The 15,599-nt window shown below is 49.8% G+C and overlaps 2 protein-coding genes across 2 annotated transcripts in view; both read left to right on the top strand.

The window, feature by feature from the left end:
* The window catches only part of IGF2R (insulin like growth factor 2 receptor), a 139,973-nt gene extending 137,568 nt beyond the window's left edge, over positions 1-2,405 (top strand). Inside the window, exon 48 of the mRNA XM_016956572.4 lies at positions 541-2,405. Coding sequence (XP_016812061.3) covers positions 541-951 — 411 coding nt within the window. The 3' untranslated portion in view covers positions 952-2,405. The remainder of the gene's footprint in view (positions 1-540) is intronic.
* Positions 2,406-9,495: 7,090 nt separating this feature from the next.
* The window catches only part of SLC22A1 (solute carrier family 22 member 1), a 49,200-nt gene continuing 43,096 nt past the window's right edge, over positions 9,496-15,599 (top strand). Inside the window, exon 1 of the mRNA XM_016956576.4 lies at positions 9,496-9,803. The gene's annotated coding sequence lies outside the window, so the exon portion shown is untranslated. The remainder of the gene's footprint in view (positions 9,804-15,599) is intronic.

The raw sequence follows: 15,599 nt of genomic DNA on the forward strand, positions 1-15,599 counted from the left end.
ATTTGGATGATTTCTTTCAGATAAATTTCCAGAAAAGAGGCATTATCTGGATCAAAGGACATAATGTTTGTGGTCTGGATGGGTAGTGATGAATTGCTCTCTAAAACTAGGCTTTTGACTCGAGTCCCTCCTTTGACATTCCTCCCCTGCCATGCAGTGGGCACCTTCCAGTCTCTGAGTAGCCCGGAAGAGCCCCTTCTCCCCCAGCGCAGCTGGGGCATCACTGGTCTGCTTTTCAGGTCCAGGCCATCCCGAACGCCTTCTGCTTGGTCCCACCCTTGGCTGTGAGACTCCTGCCAAATGACCCCACTGCTACCCTCCCAAACCCTCCTGCCTTGGTGCAGTCTCATTAGGAACAGGAAGGTGTTGTCAGCCCTCGTCTTCCTTTCCCTGGGAACTGGAGATGCAGTGACTGTGAGGACAGTGGGCCAGTTCTTCCCCAGCTCGTGCCAGCAGAGAGCATCCCTGATGTGGTGGATGGTGGAGCAGAATGGGGTCTCTGAGGGGGCTCACGTGGTCTCTGCTGTTGATCCCTGGCAGGTGAATAAGGAAGAAGAGACAGATGAGAACGAAACAGAGTGGCTGATGGAAGAGATCCAGCTGCCTCCTCCACGGCAGGGAAAGGAAGGGCAGGAGAACGGCCATATTACCACCAAGTCAGTGAAAGCCCTCAGCTCCCTGCATGGGGATGACCAGGACAGTGAGGATGAGGTTCTGACCATCCCAGAGGTGAAAGTTCACTCGGGCAGGGGAGCTGGGGCAGAGAGCTCCCACCCGGTGAGAAACGCACAGAGCAATGCCCTTCAGGAGCGTGAGGACGATAGGGTGGGGCTGGTCAGGGGTGAGAAGGCGAGGAAAGGGAAGTCCAGCTCTGCACAGCAGAAGACAGTGAGCTCCACCAAGCTGGTGTCCTTCCATGACGACAGCGACGAGGACCTCTTACACATCTGACTCCGCAGTGCCTGCAGGGGAGCACGGAGCCGCGGGACAGCCAAGCACCTCCAACCAAATAAGACTTCCACTCGATGATGCTTCTATAATTTTGCCTTTAACAGAAACTTTCAAAAGGGAAGAGTTGTTGTGATGGGGGAGAGGGTGAAGGAGGTCAGGCCCCACTCCTTCCTGATTGTTTACAGTCATTGGAATAAGGCATGGCTCAGATCGGCCACAGGGCGGTACCTTGTGCCCAGGGTTTTGCCCCAAGTCCTCATTTAAAAGCATAAGGCCGGACGCATCTCAAAACAGAGGGCTGCATTCGAAGAAACCCTTGCTGCTTTAGGCCCGATAGGGTATTTGACCCCGATATATTTTAGCATTTTAATTCTCTCCCCCTATTTATTGACTTTGACAATTACTCAGGTTTGAGAAAAAGGAAAAAAAAACAGCCACAGTTTCTTCCTGCCGGCAGGGGTGTGATGCACCAGTTTGTCCATCTTGAGATGGTGAGGCTGTCAGTGTATGGGGCAGTTTCCGGTGGGATTTTGAACTGGTCATTAATGTGTCCCCTGAGTTGGAGCTCATTCTGTCTCTTTTCTCTTTTGCTTTCTGTTTCTTAAGGGCACACACACGTGCGTGCGCGCACACACACACATATGTGCACAGGGTCCCCGAGTGCCTAGGTTTTGGAGAGTTTGCCTGTTCTATGCCTTTAGTCAGGAATGGCTGCACCTTTTTGCATGACATCTTCAAGCCTGGGCGTACAGAGCACATTTGTCAGTATTTCTGCCGGCTGGTGAATTCAAACAACCTGCCCAAAGATTGATTTGTGTGTTTGTGTGTGTGTGTGTGTGTGTGAGTGGAGTTGAGGTGTCAGAGAAAATGAATTTTTTCCAGATTTGGGGTATAGGTCTCATCTCTTCAGGTTCTCATGATACCACCTTTACTGTGCTTATTTTTTTAAGAAAAAAGTGTTGATCAACCATTCGACCTATAAGAAGCCTTAATTTGCACAGTGTGTGACTTACAGAAACTGCATGAAAAATCATGGGCCAGAGCCTCGGCCCTAGCATTGCACTTGGCTTCATGCTGGAGGGAGGCTGGGCGGGTACAGCGTGGAGGAGGAGGGAGGCCAGGCGGGCATGGCGTGGAGGAGGAGGGAGGCCGGGCGGTCACAGCATGGAGGAGGAGGGAGGCGCTGCTGGTGTTCTTATTCTGGCGGCAGCGCCTTTCCTGCCATGTTTAGTGAATGACTTTTCTCGCACTGTAGAATTGTATATAGACTCTGGTGTTCTATTGCTGAGAAGCAAACCGCCCTGCAGCATCCCTCGGCCTGTACCGGTTTGGCTGGCTTGTTTGATTTCAACATGAGTGTATTTTTTAAAATTGATTTTTCTCTTCATTTTTTTTCAATCAACTTTACTGTAATATAAAGTATTCAACAATTTCAATAAAAGATAAATTATTAATTGGGTGTTACCATTTTTTCCTTGATAGTGAGACGTTCCCGAGCGAGTTGCCCATCTGCCTGCCTGTCTTTTCTTTCTGTTAAGTGACTGAATTTGGGTTTTAACTCTGGTGTTCTCATTGACCCTTTATGAGGCAGCACTTCCATTTTTCTCCGGAGTCTCCTGGTCGTAGGTGTTAACTTTGGGTCCAATCTGCCTTCCCTTGGCTCTTTCTAGATCTGATTTCTTTACCTTCTCCAGGCCAACCTCGGGGTGTGGTCCTGTTCATCAAAACAATGAACATGGAGTTTAGAGTCCAGTGAGACAATAAAGCTTTTTTTTGTGCAACCTAATCTAACATGGAGATATTTTCTCTTGAGTAAACTCACTGAGTTTTCCATCTTAAATTACTCAGCAGTGACTGAGAGCCACCTGCATGGAAGCAGGAAGTTACTCCAGTGTTATAAACAAACTTCTTAGACTCAACGTCCTATCCTCCATCCCTTTTTTTTCCTGTAGAGTCCAAAAACCTCAACCGTCTCATTTTTAAATTATCCAATTGGAGTTACCTTTTTAAAAAAGTTATTCTTAAGGACTTTCCAAAGCCTCTCCTGAGGAAGACGTGTCAGGTCTTCTAAAAGTTTACATTATGACCAAAGAAAGATGCTGGTCCTCAGGCATTCTACCCAGGGGGCTGTTCTCCAGGCCATTCCCACCTCCTGCTAAGACCATGGGGAGCCCTCTCTGTAAGGAGGGGCATATGCAGGGACCTGCCCACCCCTTGGTAAGCTGGATGGCAAAGAGGCATGTTGTCTGCACCACTGGCTGCCTGCTAATGTCGCTGTCAGTGGGGAAGGAGAAGTGACAACACGTTTGAGTGCATTTGCTTTGACTCTTAGAAACCCAAGCCTCTGAAAAAAGAGTAACTACTTGCCAGCTGTTGTTACAGATGATATTTTAAGGAAAACATCCCGTGACAGCAAATCAGAATTGGACTCTTTTTCAGAGAAATGATTTTATTGATGGAGTACAACCTGGGTATTTAGCTTCCTTTTAACAAAATTTTTTGTGCCCCTTTCTTGAGGCTGTCCATGAATGACAGAGACATAGAATAAGAACTGGGGTGCTAAAGATGGAATAGGCAAACCCCACACCAAGGAAATCCACAGTGAAGTGGAAATCTGGTTCTTATGAACATTTTAAGAGCACCTGAAGCCTGTACTTCACCAACCCTAAAATAATACGTAACACGAGATGATTCCTCAGGAAGGAACATATAGACATACAGACAGGAGACAACATATAGACATTAGAACTTACAGGACAAAGAACTCTTTTTCCCTGAATCATTTGAGACGAAGTTTCTTCCCATCACCAGGCATTCCTACAAACAAGGACCTTCACACGACTGAGATGCCACCTGGTGATTAAAGAACACTTTGGGCTGGTCCGATCCATTGTACAAGTTAAAGCACTGATGGGTACATAGGTCTTACCCCTGTTGGCGATCGGGTCACAAGGAGCCAGTGTGTGTGTCACCAGGAGGTTGTATGGATGAGACTGGATTTCTGGAAATATCCTTTACTGACTCTGAAGAATCCCATGGCTCAGGGAGGTACACTCATGTCCTTTCTTACTTCTCCGGCTCCACTCTGTTGACTAGTAGTTGGCCTCTTGTGTCCTTGAGCCATACTTGCTGTCAGTTCTGGACATTGTTCTGTGAGAATGGGGTCAATGGGCAGTCGTGGTGCAGGTGAGCTTGTGTGCAAGGCGGCAAGATAGCCACATTGAGTTGGGGACAATGTGGCCTGGGGGTGTTGGATAGGTAAGGCAGAAGCAAGCCCAGAACTTGGAGCCTGCTGTGACTGTCGCAGTAAGGAGTTTGAAGTCCTGAAAGCAGTTGAGAGCTGTAGAAGGGCCAGATTGGGCTTTTGAGAAAGATAGTCTAGATGAAAGTAAAGAGACGGAGACGCTTCAGCAACCAGATAGGAGGTTGGGTATCGGAGCTGTGGCTGTGCTGAGCTGAGAAGCCTCAGACTGCCTGCGAGGCTCTCTCTGGGAGGAAGTCAGGTCTTTCTTTCCTTCCTTTCATTCCTTTCCTTTCCTTCCTTTCCTTCCTTTTTCCTTTCTTTTCTTTTCTCTCTCTCTCTCTTTCTTTCGAGATGGAGTCTCACTCTGTTGCCAGGCTGGAGTGCAGTGGCATGATCTCGGCTCACTGCAATGTCTGCCTCCTGGGTTCAAGAGATTCTCCTGCCTCAGCCTCCCTAGTAGCTGGGATTAAAGGCGCGCACCACCACGCCCGGCTAATTTTTGTATTTTTAATAGCGACAGGGTTTCACCATGTTGGCCAGGATGGTCTCGATCTCCTGACCTCGTGATCCACCTGCCTTGTCCTCCGAAAGTGCTGGGATTACAGGCATGAGCCACCATGCCCAGCCAGGTCTTTTTCTTAAAGAGGGACAGACTGAAGGTAGGCTGTGAATGGTCAGTTATTTGTATTTCTTTACCTTTTATGCTATCTTGTAGTTTGACCAGTTTGCAAAACAAATTGAATAAAAAGTAATTGATAATGTCGTTTTGATGCTCAGTGTTTAAGGGAAACACAATCTAGTGAATGGGGTTATTGGTTGTCACACCTGGGAGAGTGAAAATAAAATGAGGGGCTCACAGCCCAGGTGAGGTCATCTGGCGCCACTCAGCCCCATCCCAGAGAAAGCAGCCTTGGGATGCTGGCCTCGGTGACATCCAAGAAGTGATGGTGGGTTGCTAGAGACAGGGTGGAGCACAGAGCCCTGGAAGGAAGCAGGAAGTCAGGTTCAAGAAAAGACTTGTGACCTCACCCTGGGCTTCAGGGTTTTATTTTTCTTTCTTTTAAAACATTTTGAGACAACATGTAGACATTCAAACTTACAGGACAAAGAACTCTTTTTTCCCTGAATCATTTGAGACTAAGTTCCCTCCCATCACCAGGCATTTCTACAAATGAGGACCTTCACAGGACTAAGATGCCACCATCAGAACCACAATGTGTGGGGACGGTACTGCCAGCTAAGCCTCAATGCTGTTTCGGTGTTGACAGCTGTCACAATGATGCCCTTTTCAGTAGAGGAGCCTGTGATGGTCACGTGTTGCATGTGATCATTGTGCCATTTGGTTTACTTCTGTCTGGAAAGTTTCTCCTTTCTGTAACCTCCATGACCTCGACACATGAGGTCACTCTTCTCACCCGCCCCACCTCTGGGAGGGTGCCTGATTTGCCCTGCCCCACCCAGCGGCTTTAGGACTCAGCTCTTCAGGAACAATTAGGGAGAGGGCCCTTGGGTCTAACTGTAAAATCATAGTTGAACTAGAAAATCCCGTTGGCATAGGTATGGATTGTCATATAGAAACATTTTTCGCAGTGTGCCCCGTGGAACACTTGTTCTGTATGTTGTTAACAGATGTTTTGCAAAAAATGAAAAGGACCTGAGCTCTAATAAGTTTGGGAAATGCTGAATTGAAGAGAAACAGCTTTTCTTGGTATGCGACCTTTCAGAGTCTTTAAAGGAGAGTTGCTGACCACATGTGAAATCACAATAGAAAATGGCCAGCAGGCCTCCAGGTAGGCAGCAATTCCTAGACATTTGCCTGTGTTCCCTGGGGGAGCTGGTGGCCTGTGACCATCCACTGGGAAATTCCCTCCTGTGGCGAGGTTCTGTTGTTTTCCAGAGGCTCCCACGGAGCATGCTGGGTGGGTGGTCTGTATGAGACCACACCGTTGATGAGCAGTGAGGCCCAAACAGGTATATCAAAAAATGCTCAGCATCACTGATCATAAGGGAAATGCACATCATAAACACAGTGAGACATTGCCTCACACTTGCCAGAATGGCTACTGTCAGAAAGACAAAAGACAACAAGTGTGGGTGAGGATGTGGAGAAAAGCGAACACTTGTCCACCTTTGGTGAGAATGTAAATTGGTATAGCCATTATGGAAAACAGGAAGTTCCTGAAAAAATTAAGAACAGCTACCAGGAATCCCACATCTGGGTGTATATCCAAAAGAAATGAAGTCAGTACCTTGAAGAGATCTCTGCAGCCCCTGTTCATTGCAGCATTATTCACAATAGCCAAGATAGGGAAAAAGCCTCAGTGTCTACTGACAAATAAAGATGGATCAAGAAAATGCGTGTATGTATACACACACACAATGGAATACCAAGTCTTGCAGAAGAAGGAAATCCTGTCATTTGTGACAACATGGATGAGCTGAGAGAACATTATGCTAAGTGAAATAAGCCAGACACAGAAAGAAAAATACCACATGATCTCACTTATATGTGGAATCTAAAAAGGTTGGACTCAGAAGCAGAGAGTGGAATGGTGGTTACCAAAGGCCAGAGGGTGCAGGAAGTGAGCAGATGTTGGTGAAAGGGTGCGGAGGTTCAGCTATGCAACATGAATGAATTCTGGAGATCCACTGTGCAGCATGGTGACTATGATACTGCTTTGTGTATTTAAAATTTTCAGAGAGTAGATCTTGTGTTCTTTCCCCTCTCCAAATAAAAGGAAATTATTTGAGGTGATGGATATGTTTAACTAGCTTGACTGGGGCAATGATTTTGTAATGATAAGTATCTCAAAACATCATGTTGTACAACATAAGTATACAATTGACCCTTGAACAATACAGGTGTGAACTCTGTGGGTCCACTTACATGCGGATGTTTTTTTTCTGTAAAAGTTACACCCGATGCGTCAGCCCCTCCTTCTACCTCTTCCACCTCTGGCACCCTTGGCACCGCAAGACCAACCCCCCACTTCCTCCTCCTCCTCCTCAGCCTACTCAGGGTAAAGACAAGGATGAAGACCTTTATGATGATCCACTTCCACTTAATATATAATAAATATATTTTCTCATGATTTTCTTAAAACTTTTTCTGTATTTTATTGTAAGAATACAGTATATAATGCATACAACATCGAAAATATGTGTTAATTGACTCTGTTATTGGTAAGGCTTCTGGTCAACACTAGGCAATACTAGTTGTTAAGTTTTAGGGGAGTTAAAGTTCTATGTGGGTTTTCGATTGTGTGTGGGGTCTGTGCTCCTAATCCCTGGGTTATTCAAGGTTATTCTACATAATTTTTCTGTCCGTTACACCTCAGTAAAGCTGGATAAAAGCGAAAACCAAAAGACTACGAAGAATAAGAGAAAATCAGTACATGCCACTCCAGCCCCCATTCTCCCCAGAAGCAGTCCCCACTTCTTCCCCTCAGCTTTGTCCCCTGTCAGTTTAAAATCATGAGGTTCATAAATTTGAAAAGGAAAGCTTTATTTCTTGTAAAGGGTCTCAGCCTGCAAAATCGCCATCCTGGCAGGCTGGGAAGCGTATCCGGCAGAGACCAAAGGCAGGTACTTGGAGAGGGGGAAGGATGAGGCAGGAATTTATGTTGAATGGGTTGGCCAAGCATACATATTCAACAGGTGATGGGGGGAGCTATGAATATTCATGACAGGGGGACATGCATGTGCATTGTAAACATTCCTGTTACATAGGCCCCATGATCACTTTGGGGTGGAGACTTAACATTTAAATGCATTTCAATTAGGACCTATGTGTCAAAAGGTGAAGCAGGGACATGAACACCCTCAGTGCATGCCTGGGCAAACTAGACAGAACCAGTCCATGCTTGGTGGTCTTTTACCAGGAGAAAGTCCCTGAAATCAGGCTCTTGTTAAATCAAAGCTGTAGTTACAGCTGGTGGAGAAGGGGGTCAGTTAGTCTGCATCTGGCCATAGGCGGTGAGCTGAAATTGTTGCCTTATTGCTGATCTCCAGGCCCCTGCTTATTTAGCTGCCAGAGAAAAAGAAAACAAAACAAAACTTTGTGGCAGTTAGAACCTAGTTTATTTTTTAAGTGCCTGACTTAACCCTTGCCTGGCATGGCCCATAGGTCATGTTTGTAATTCGGCATCTTACTTCCACAAAGAGTCTGTTCTGTCGTGTTATGATCTGTAATTTTAACACCGCCAACAGAGTTCTCTCTCCTTCAGGTCAAATTCTCTAAGTTAACCTTAGCATTGATGCTGCTGAAATACTGGAGCCATTGAACTGGCACTTCTGACCTGTTCCTACACTATCCTCCCACCTTTGGGTGCTGAGGTAGATTGCTATGGGTTGAACTATATTCCCCAAAATTCACATGTTGAACTCCTAACCCCAGTACTTCAGAATGTGACCTTATTTGGAGATAGTGTCTTTAAAGAGATAATTAAGTTAAAATGAGATCATATGAATGGGATGTAATTTAATATATGTGTCTTTATAAGATGAGGAGATTAGGACGCAGACTCACACAGAGGCATGGCCAACTGGAAGCCAAGGAGAGAGGCCTCGGAAGAAAGCAAACCTGCCCACACCTGGATCTCAAACTCCCAGCCTCCAGAAGTATGAGAACACAAATTGTTTAAACTACACAGTCCATGGTACTTTATGGCAGCCTAAGCAAACTAGCCCAGACACATTCAGCAACCTTCCCACTGCCAGTCACACGATGCACGCACATACATGCTGGGCACTCCCCAAGGCCCTGTGCCTCTGGGAGAGTACACAGAACCCCATGTCATGATTCCTCCCATCGGAGCTGAAGGAAGCCAGAACATGCTGACCTGCAACATGCTACTTTAGCCTAAGGATTATTTGGCACTGGAGGCAGTTAAGAAGCAGCAAATGTATTTGCCTAAAAGCAAGACATACATTTTTCAGAAGTGTCTCTCCTTCCCTCTCTGAACAAGAGTTAATCACAAAGACAGCTCCAGACACCGCTCAGCTTGGAGATGGCAGCAGAGGTGTTCACATAACCAGCCTCACTAACTCGCCTTCCCTACCCCACCCTTTCCACTTGGTGCAGACGCCTTCCTGCAGCGCCGCCTCTGGAAGCTTGAAGTCACTTTCCTGTGTCCCAGCATTTCTCTACAAATAAATTGTTCTTAGTGAAGATGCTACGTGTGCCAGAGCGTGAAGCCTATCTTTCAATTGCTGTTTCCTGAATTTCTCTCATGTCTATATGAGATGTACATGCTAGAAACTTGTTTTTCTCTTATTAATCTTTTAATTTTTTTTTATAGGGGCCCCAGCAGAAAACTTAGAAGAGTACACAGAATAGGATTTTTTACTCCTCTACAAAGTTCCGTGTAGGAAGGCATGAGCATTTCTCTTCCTATCACAAGTGTCCATGCCATATGTCCTGAATTGGTGGGTTCTTGGTCTCACTGACTTCAAGAAAGAAGCCGCGGACCCTCGCGGTGAGTGTTACAGCTCTTAAGGTGGCGAGTCTGGAGTTTGTTCCTTCTGATGTTGGGATGTGTTCGGAGTTTCTTCCTTCTGGTGGATTCGTGGTCTCGCTGGCTCAGGAGTGAAGCTGCAGACCTTCGCGGTGAGTGTTACAGCTCTTAAAAGCAGTGTGGACTCAAAGAGTGAGCAGTAGCAAGATTTATTGCAAAGAGCGAAAGAACAAAGCTTCCACAGTGTGGAAGGGGACCCGAGCGGGTTACCACTGCTGACTAGGGCAGCCTGCTTTTATTCTCTTATCTGTCCCCACCCACATCCTGCTGATTGGTAGAGCTGAGTGGTCTGTTTTGACAGGGCTCTGATTGGTGCGTTTACAATCCCAGAGCTAGACACAAAGGTTCTCCATGTCCCCACCAGATTAGCTAGATACGGAGTGTGGACACAAAGGTTCTCCAAGGCCCCACCAGAGTAACTAGATACAGAGTGTTCATTGGTGCATTCACAAACCCTGAGCTAGACACAGGGTGCTGATTGGTGTGTTTACAAACCTTGAGCTAGACACAGAGTGTCGATTGGTGTATTTACAATCCCTGAGCTAGACATAAAGGTTCTCCAGTTCCCCACCAGACTCAGGAGCCCAGCTGGCTTCACCCAGTGGATCCCGCACCGGGGCTGCAGGTGGAGCTGCCATGCGCCCGCACGCCTCAGCCCTTGGGTGGTCGATGGGACTGGGCTCCGTGGAGCAGGGGGTGGTGCTCGTCCGGGAGGCTCAGGCCGCACAGGAGCCCCCGGAGGGGGTGGGAGCCTCAGGCATGGCGGGCTGCAGGTCCTGAGCCCTTCCCGGCGGGAAGGCAGCTAAGGCCCGGTGAGAAATCGAGCGCAGCGCCGGTGGGCTGGCACTGCTGGGGGACCCGGTACACCCTCCACAGCCGCTGGCCCGGGTGCTAAGCCCCTCATTGCCCGGGCCGGCAGGGCCGGCCGGCTGCTCTGAGTGCGGGGCCCGCCAAGCCCACGCCCACCCGGAATTCCAGCTGGCCCGCAAGCGTCCCGTGCAGCCCCAGTTCCCGCTCGCGCCTCTCCCTCCACACCTCCCTGCAAGCTGAGGGAGCCAGCTCTGGCCTTGGCCAGCCCAGAAAGGGGCTCCCACAGTGCAGCGGTGGGCTGAAGGGCTCCTCAAGTGCCACCAAAGTGGGAGCCCAGGCAGAGGAGGTGCCGAGAGTGAGCGAGGGCTGTGAGGACTGCCAGCATGCTGTCACCTCTCAATGGTACCTGGGCTAAAATAGACATTCAGGACCATGTTTTTGAACAGTTAGGAAAATGACTGGATTTTCTGCATCAAATTTTCAGTAGTTCCCAGGAACAGTTAGCATAATGGGCCACAAGGGCATGCAGGGTGGTGAGTGGACGTGGTGGGGGCCACCTGGATGACAGGCCTGCCTTGGGGCTCCTCATGGCCGGAAGTCAGCCTCCCTGTGTTAGCTCTGCCCGCAGGTCCTGGGCCTCATCTCTGGATTTGTTTGGGAGGGCTGCCATAATAAAGTACCACAGACTAGGGGCTTCAACAACAGAAATGTACGTCTTCCAGTTCTGGAGGCTGGGAGTCCAACATCAAGGTGTTGGCAGGGTTGATTCCTTCTGAGACTGTGAGGGAGAATCTGTTCCAGGTTCCTAGGAGCACAGCGTTCCCCTCCTGACAGGCACAAAGCAGGAAACAGCCAACCCTGGGGGCCTGTTGAGGAGGACAGAAGCCTAGGACACACTGCGGGGCCCTGAGCACAGCCCCATGGGGAGGGGAGTGGCAGGAGCAGGAGTTTCCACCCCAGGCAGCTGCCCCCTCTGTACCTGGGACCATCGGGTGGGCAGCAGGCCCAGTGCCCAGTGACTGACTTGCTCATTCATGGCTGATTTTCTCACACATATGTGCTTCCCCAGACCTCCATCACGGCCCTTGGGGCCAGGACTGGTCTGCCCTGTGTGCTGACAGCCACTTCACTGGAAGGTACCTGGATTCACGTACAAATCTGGGCCTAAACCCAGCTCTTGCCTTCTCTCTGTTTCCAGGTGAGACCTGCCTCTGCTCCGGCTCTGGCAGCTGGCTTGATCCCCTTCTCCTCCCTGGCCTTAGGGGGCACTGAGACCTAGGACAGATGAGATGCCCACCTGGAGTTTGTGTCTAGTTGGACATTAGGTGAATAGGGTTTCAGCATAGGGAGTTTTGGAAAATCAGTCCCTGGTGACAGGGCTTTGAGTGAGTTGATTTATTAAGACTTGACATAGAGCCAGGCATGTGATTCTGGGCAGATGACTTGCCCCCTTAGGCCTTCGTTTCTCATTTCTCATCTGCAGTACATGGGGGGTGAGCAGTTCCATCAGATCAGGAGATGGGACTCAGAAGGAGCCCGGCCTGCCATCCTAGATGCTCAGGATGGTGGCAACGGCTTGTTCTCAGTTGGCCATGGCCCTCAGTCCCATCTCCCCTTTGCAATTTTGATTGCCTGGGATGTCTGGTCATCCCCTCATGGACCCAAACCATGGGGCTGGGAGACAGTGGAAAAGGAAGGATGCACGGGTGGGTACAGGCTCCCTTGCTCCCTGGTCCAAGCCAAAGAAAGGAGGCCTGAGTCCATTGAGCACCCAGAGTTGGGGGCAGCTGCTTTCTCCATGAAACAGGTGAGCAGTGGCACCAGGCTTGGCCTGGACAGGCCACTGGGGAGGTGGTACCACAGAGGGGTCTGGTTTCTCCTCAAAGTGTGCTGAAAGTGGGCCCCTTGCACCCTGGCTGCTTCCCATCCACATGCAGGACACTCATGTCAGGGTTGTGGGCACAATAGGGCCAGCACTGAGTGTGCGCCACCACCTTCCTCTGGGCTGGGGAGTGTCTGCCTCTGGCCCACCTCCCTCCTGCCCAGGGCATGCTCAGCCTTCTGGGTGGCAGCCCCCTTGAGCCCTCTCTTGGCAGCAGCTGAGCATTTCCAAAGAAGAAAACCCCCCAGGAGTGGGAATTATGGAGCTGCAGCCCCCAAGGTGGGGCATGCTTTTGACCAAATCAGCCAGTGGGTCTACTGGGCTTGAGGCTCAGCTGAGAGTCTCAGAAATCCAGAGTATGCCTGACACCATGGGCCTCTGTTTATCTGTACTTCTATGTGCATGTGGAGGGGCTCACCCCCAATGCCGCATGCACTCCTAGGTCTGAAAATGGGGGAGGGATGGGGTGTTTTCCACCTTGTGCCACTTTGATGCCTTCCATCAGCAACTCTGAGCCAGAGCCTACTGGGGCATTACCCCTGTGCAGAGGTAACTCCCTGGCCCAGGTTCCCTAGGAACTTGGGCTATTGCACCATCAGCGAGGAGTCTGCCCAGGGGAGGGGAGGCAGTGAGTGGCACCTGTAGGAACTCGGGTAGGTTCTGGAAAGCACAGCCATCTGGGTCATTGACAAGGTGCAGGCAGTGGGCCTGCTGGAGAGTGCTGGGCTGCTCAGTGTGGGGCAGGGAGGAGCCCTGCAGCCGCTCTGGGATTCCCAGGAGCCTGAAGCTTTCTTGTCTGTTGCCGTGACACCATGTCACCACAAACTGAGCTGCGTAAAGCATGCACACTCCATGTCTCCTGGGCTCTGTGGTCAGGAGGGTAGCTGCAGGGCAGCTGGATGTTACATTCAAGGTGTTAGCTGCAGTGGTGGCCTCGTCTCAAGGCTCATCTGGAGAAAGATTTGATTTGGAGCTCAAGTGGATATCGGCAGGATTCATTCTGTCCCACTTCAGGACCAAGGGTCTTGGTTTCCCGCTGGTTGCCAGCTGAAGGTACCCACAGCTCCTTGCCATGTGGGCCTCCACCACAGGGCCAGGGCTCCATCACAGCCAGCAGGGGAGAGAGACTCCCAGCCATGTGGACGTTACAATCTTAAGGAGCATGATCACGGAGGTGTCATCCGTGACACTTGCCATTTCCATTGGTTACAGGCAAGTCACAGGTTCTGCACACTCAGCTGAGAGGTGAGGATATGTGGGCCACTGGACAGCCAGTTTGCTACACCCTCTGGTCTTCTTTCTTGTCTCCTGCTCTTCCCTCCACCTTGTAAGGTACTTTTTGGGTGGTAGGGCTGGTTTTGGGGTCCTGTGGTGCCCCATGCCTGCAGCTGTCCCAGCTTTGGTGACTGTCTCTTTGTTATAGGACCTTTGAGGTGTCAATTTTCTGGCTGGAAACCTCTGTGGTCATGGTGCCTTTGCATGAGCTCTTGTCCTGCATCCAGGAAGAATGAGGGACATAGACAAGTGAAGGGTGAGCAAGACCAAGATGAGCTCTATTGAGTGTTACAACAGCTCAGAGGACACCTGCATTGGGTAGCTCCTCTTCTAGGCAGGTCATCTGTCGAGTGTTCAGTTCTCAGTAGAGAGGAGGCCCAGGAGAGGTAGCTCCTCTCTGCAACTGGTCATCCTGATGTCTGCAGCTCTCAGCAGAGAGGAAGCCCTGGAGAGGGTGGTTCCTCTCTGCCAGCAGGTTGTCGCTGCAGCTATCAGCAGAGAATGTGGCTCCTCTCTGTGGGTTGTCCCATCATCTCCAGCTATCGGCAGAGAGGGTACTCCTTTCTGCAGCTGGTTGTCCCATCATCTCTCTGCCCTCTTCATCCTCTAGCTATCCTCTGCCCTGCTCTGGCTGAGTCCAGGGCTTTTATGGACCTCAGAAGGGAGGAAGTGCATGCCAGTTGTTCTGTGGGTGGCCATGGGTGGGTTAGGAAGAGGCACCACAAGTCCCCACTCTGGTTTCCGGGACTGGCAGCCCAGGCCCCAGCCTTCAGGCCCTTCTTGGCCTGAAGGTGGGCCTTACTAGGGACACACCTCCTTCTTCCCAGGACTCTGTCTGCCTCCTGCTGCCATTCATGGCCCCAGGTCTCAACCCCAACCCTGCTCTGAGATCACAGCAGGTGCTGGGATGGGAGAGGGGCCAGGCAGTGGGAGCAGACTCTTCTGAGCCTGGGATGGGGACTAGTGGGGAGGCCTTCCCAGGCCCCTGAGGTTGCAGGCTGCAGAGATGCCCAGGTCTTGTGCCTGAGAGGGCAGCCACAGCTGCATCCATGGAACTCCCACCCTGCCAACTCAGAAGGGGTGGGGTTCCTGCTTGTTCCTGGCTCCTGCCTGCTCTGTGGAGTGAGGCCCAGGTCTGCAGCCACAGGTCAGGTGGTTGCAGCTGCATCCAGGCAGGCAGATCTGGCCTGCTGCTGGCCCCCTCCAAGAGCACAAGGAGGCTTGGATCCACAGTCCCAGGAGGGTGGGGCTTCCATCAGCTCTGTGGAGTGTTCAGCCCCAGCCACGCCTCCCTACTGCTGCCATCATTTCCCCCTCTGAAGAGGTACACCTAACTGCTGTTAGGGTAGGGACAATGACCACTCTTAACTGCTTCGTGCTGACCAGGGGTATTGTTTTGGGAAAACAACAGTCAAGTCTCTCTCAGAGACCTATCTAAGAATACCCAGTACAAGGCAGCCATCATCTGAGGCTCCATTTTCATGACCATTTGGAGTTTAACGGCCCATCCCTTGTTTCTTCTGAGCTGTAGTCAGATATCACTAGTTGGTTCACCTTCACAATTGTCAAAAGCTACAAGCTCAAAAGAAAAGCTTCCTTGATTCTGAAAAACAAGATAAAGGATCAACAATATTCCAAGCAAAAAGTCAAAACAAGATTGCTTCAGTCTTCTATTAGTTCAGCTCACCCAGTCAACTCCTATTCACAATCTCCAAAATTATCAGATATCTGCATTTGAAGACTATAATCCATCCCTTGAAGAGGATCAAAACATGACAACAATTGTCTGTGAATGTCAAAATGTCCTAGCGTATTCATAGTCAAAAACACAATTGATGAAGAAATCTGGTCACCTCTGTGATTTACAATAACCTAACACAATAACCCTAGCTATGATTGATAACACAAACTCAGGCATCAG

This window comes from Pan troglodytes, chromosome 5 (genome assembly GCF_028858775.2).
Source record: "Pan troglodytes isolate AG18354 chromosome 5, NHGRI_mPanTro3-v2.0_pri, whole genome shotgun sequence".
In the NCBI taxonomy this organism is placed as follows: Eukaryota; Metazoa; Chordata; class Mammalia; order Primates; family Hominidae; genus Pan; species Pan troglodytes.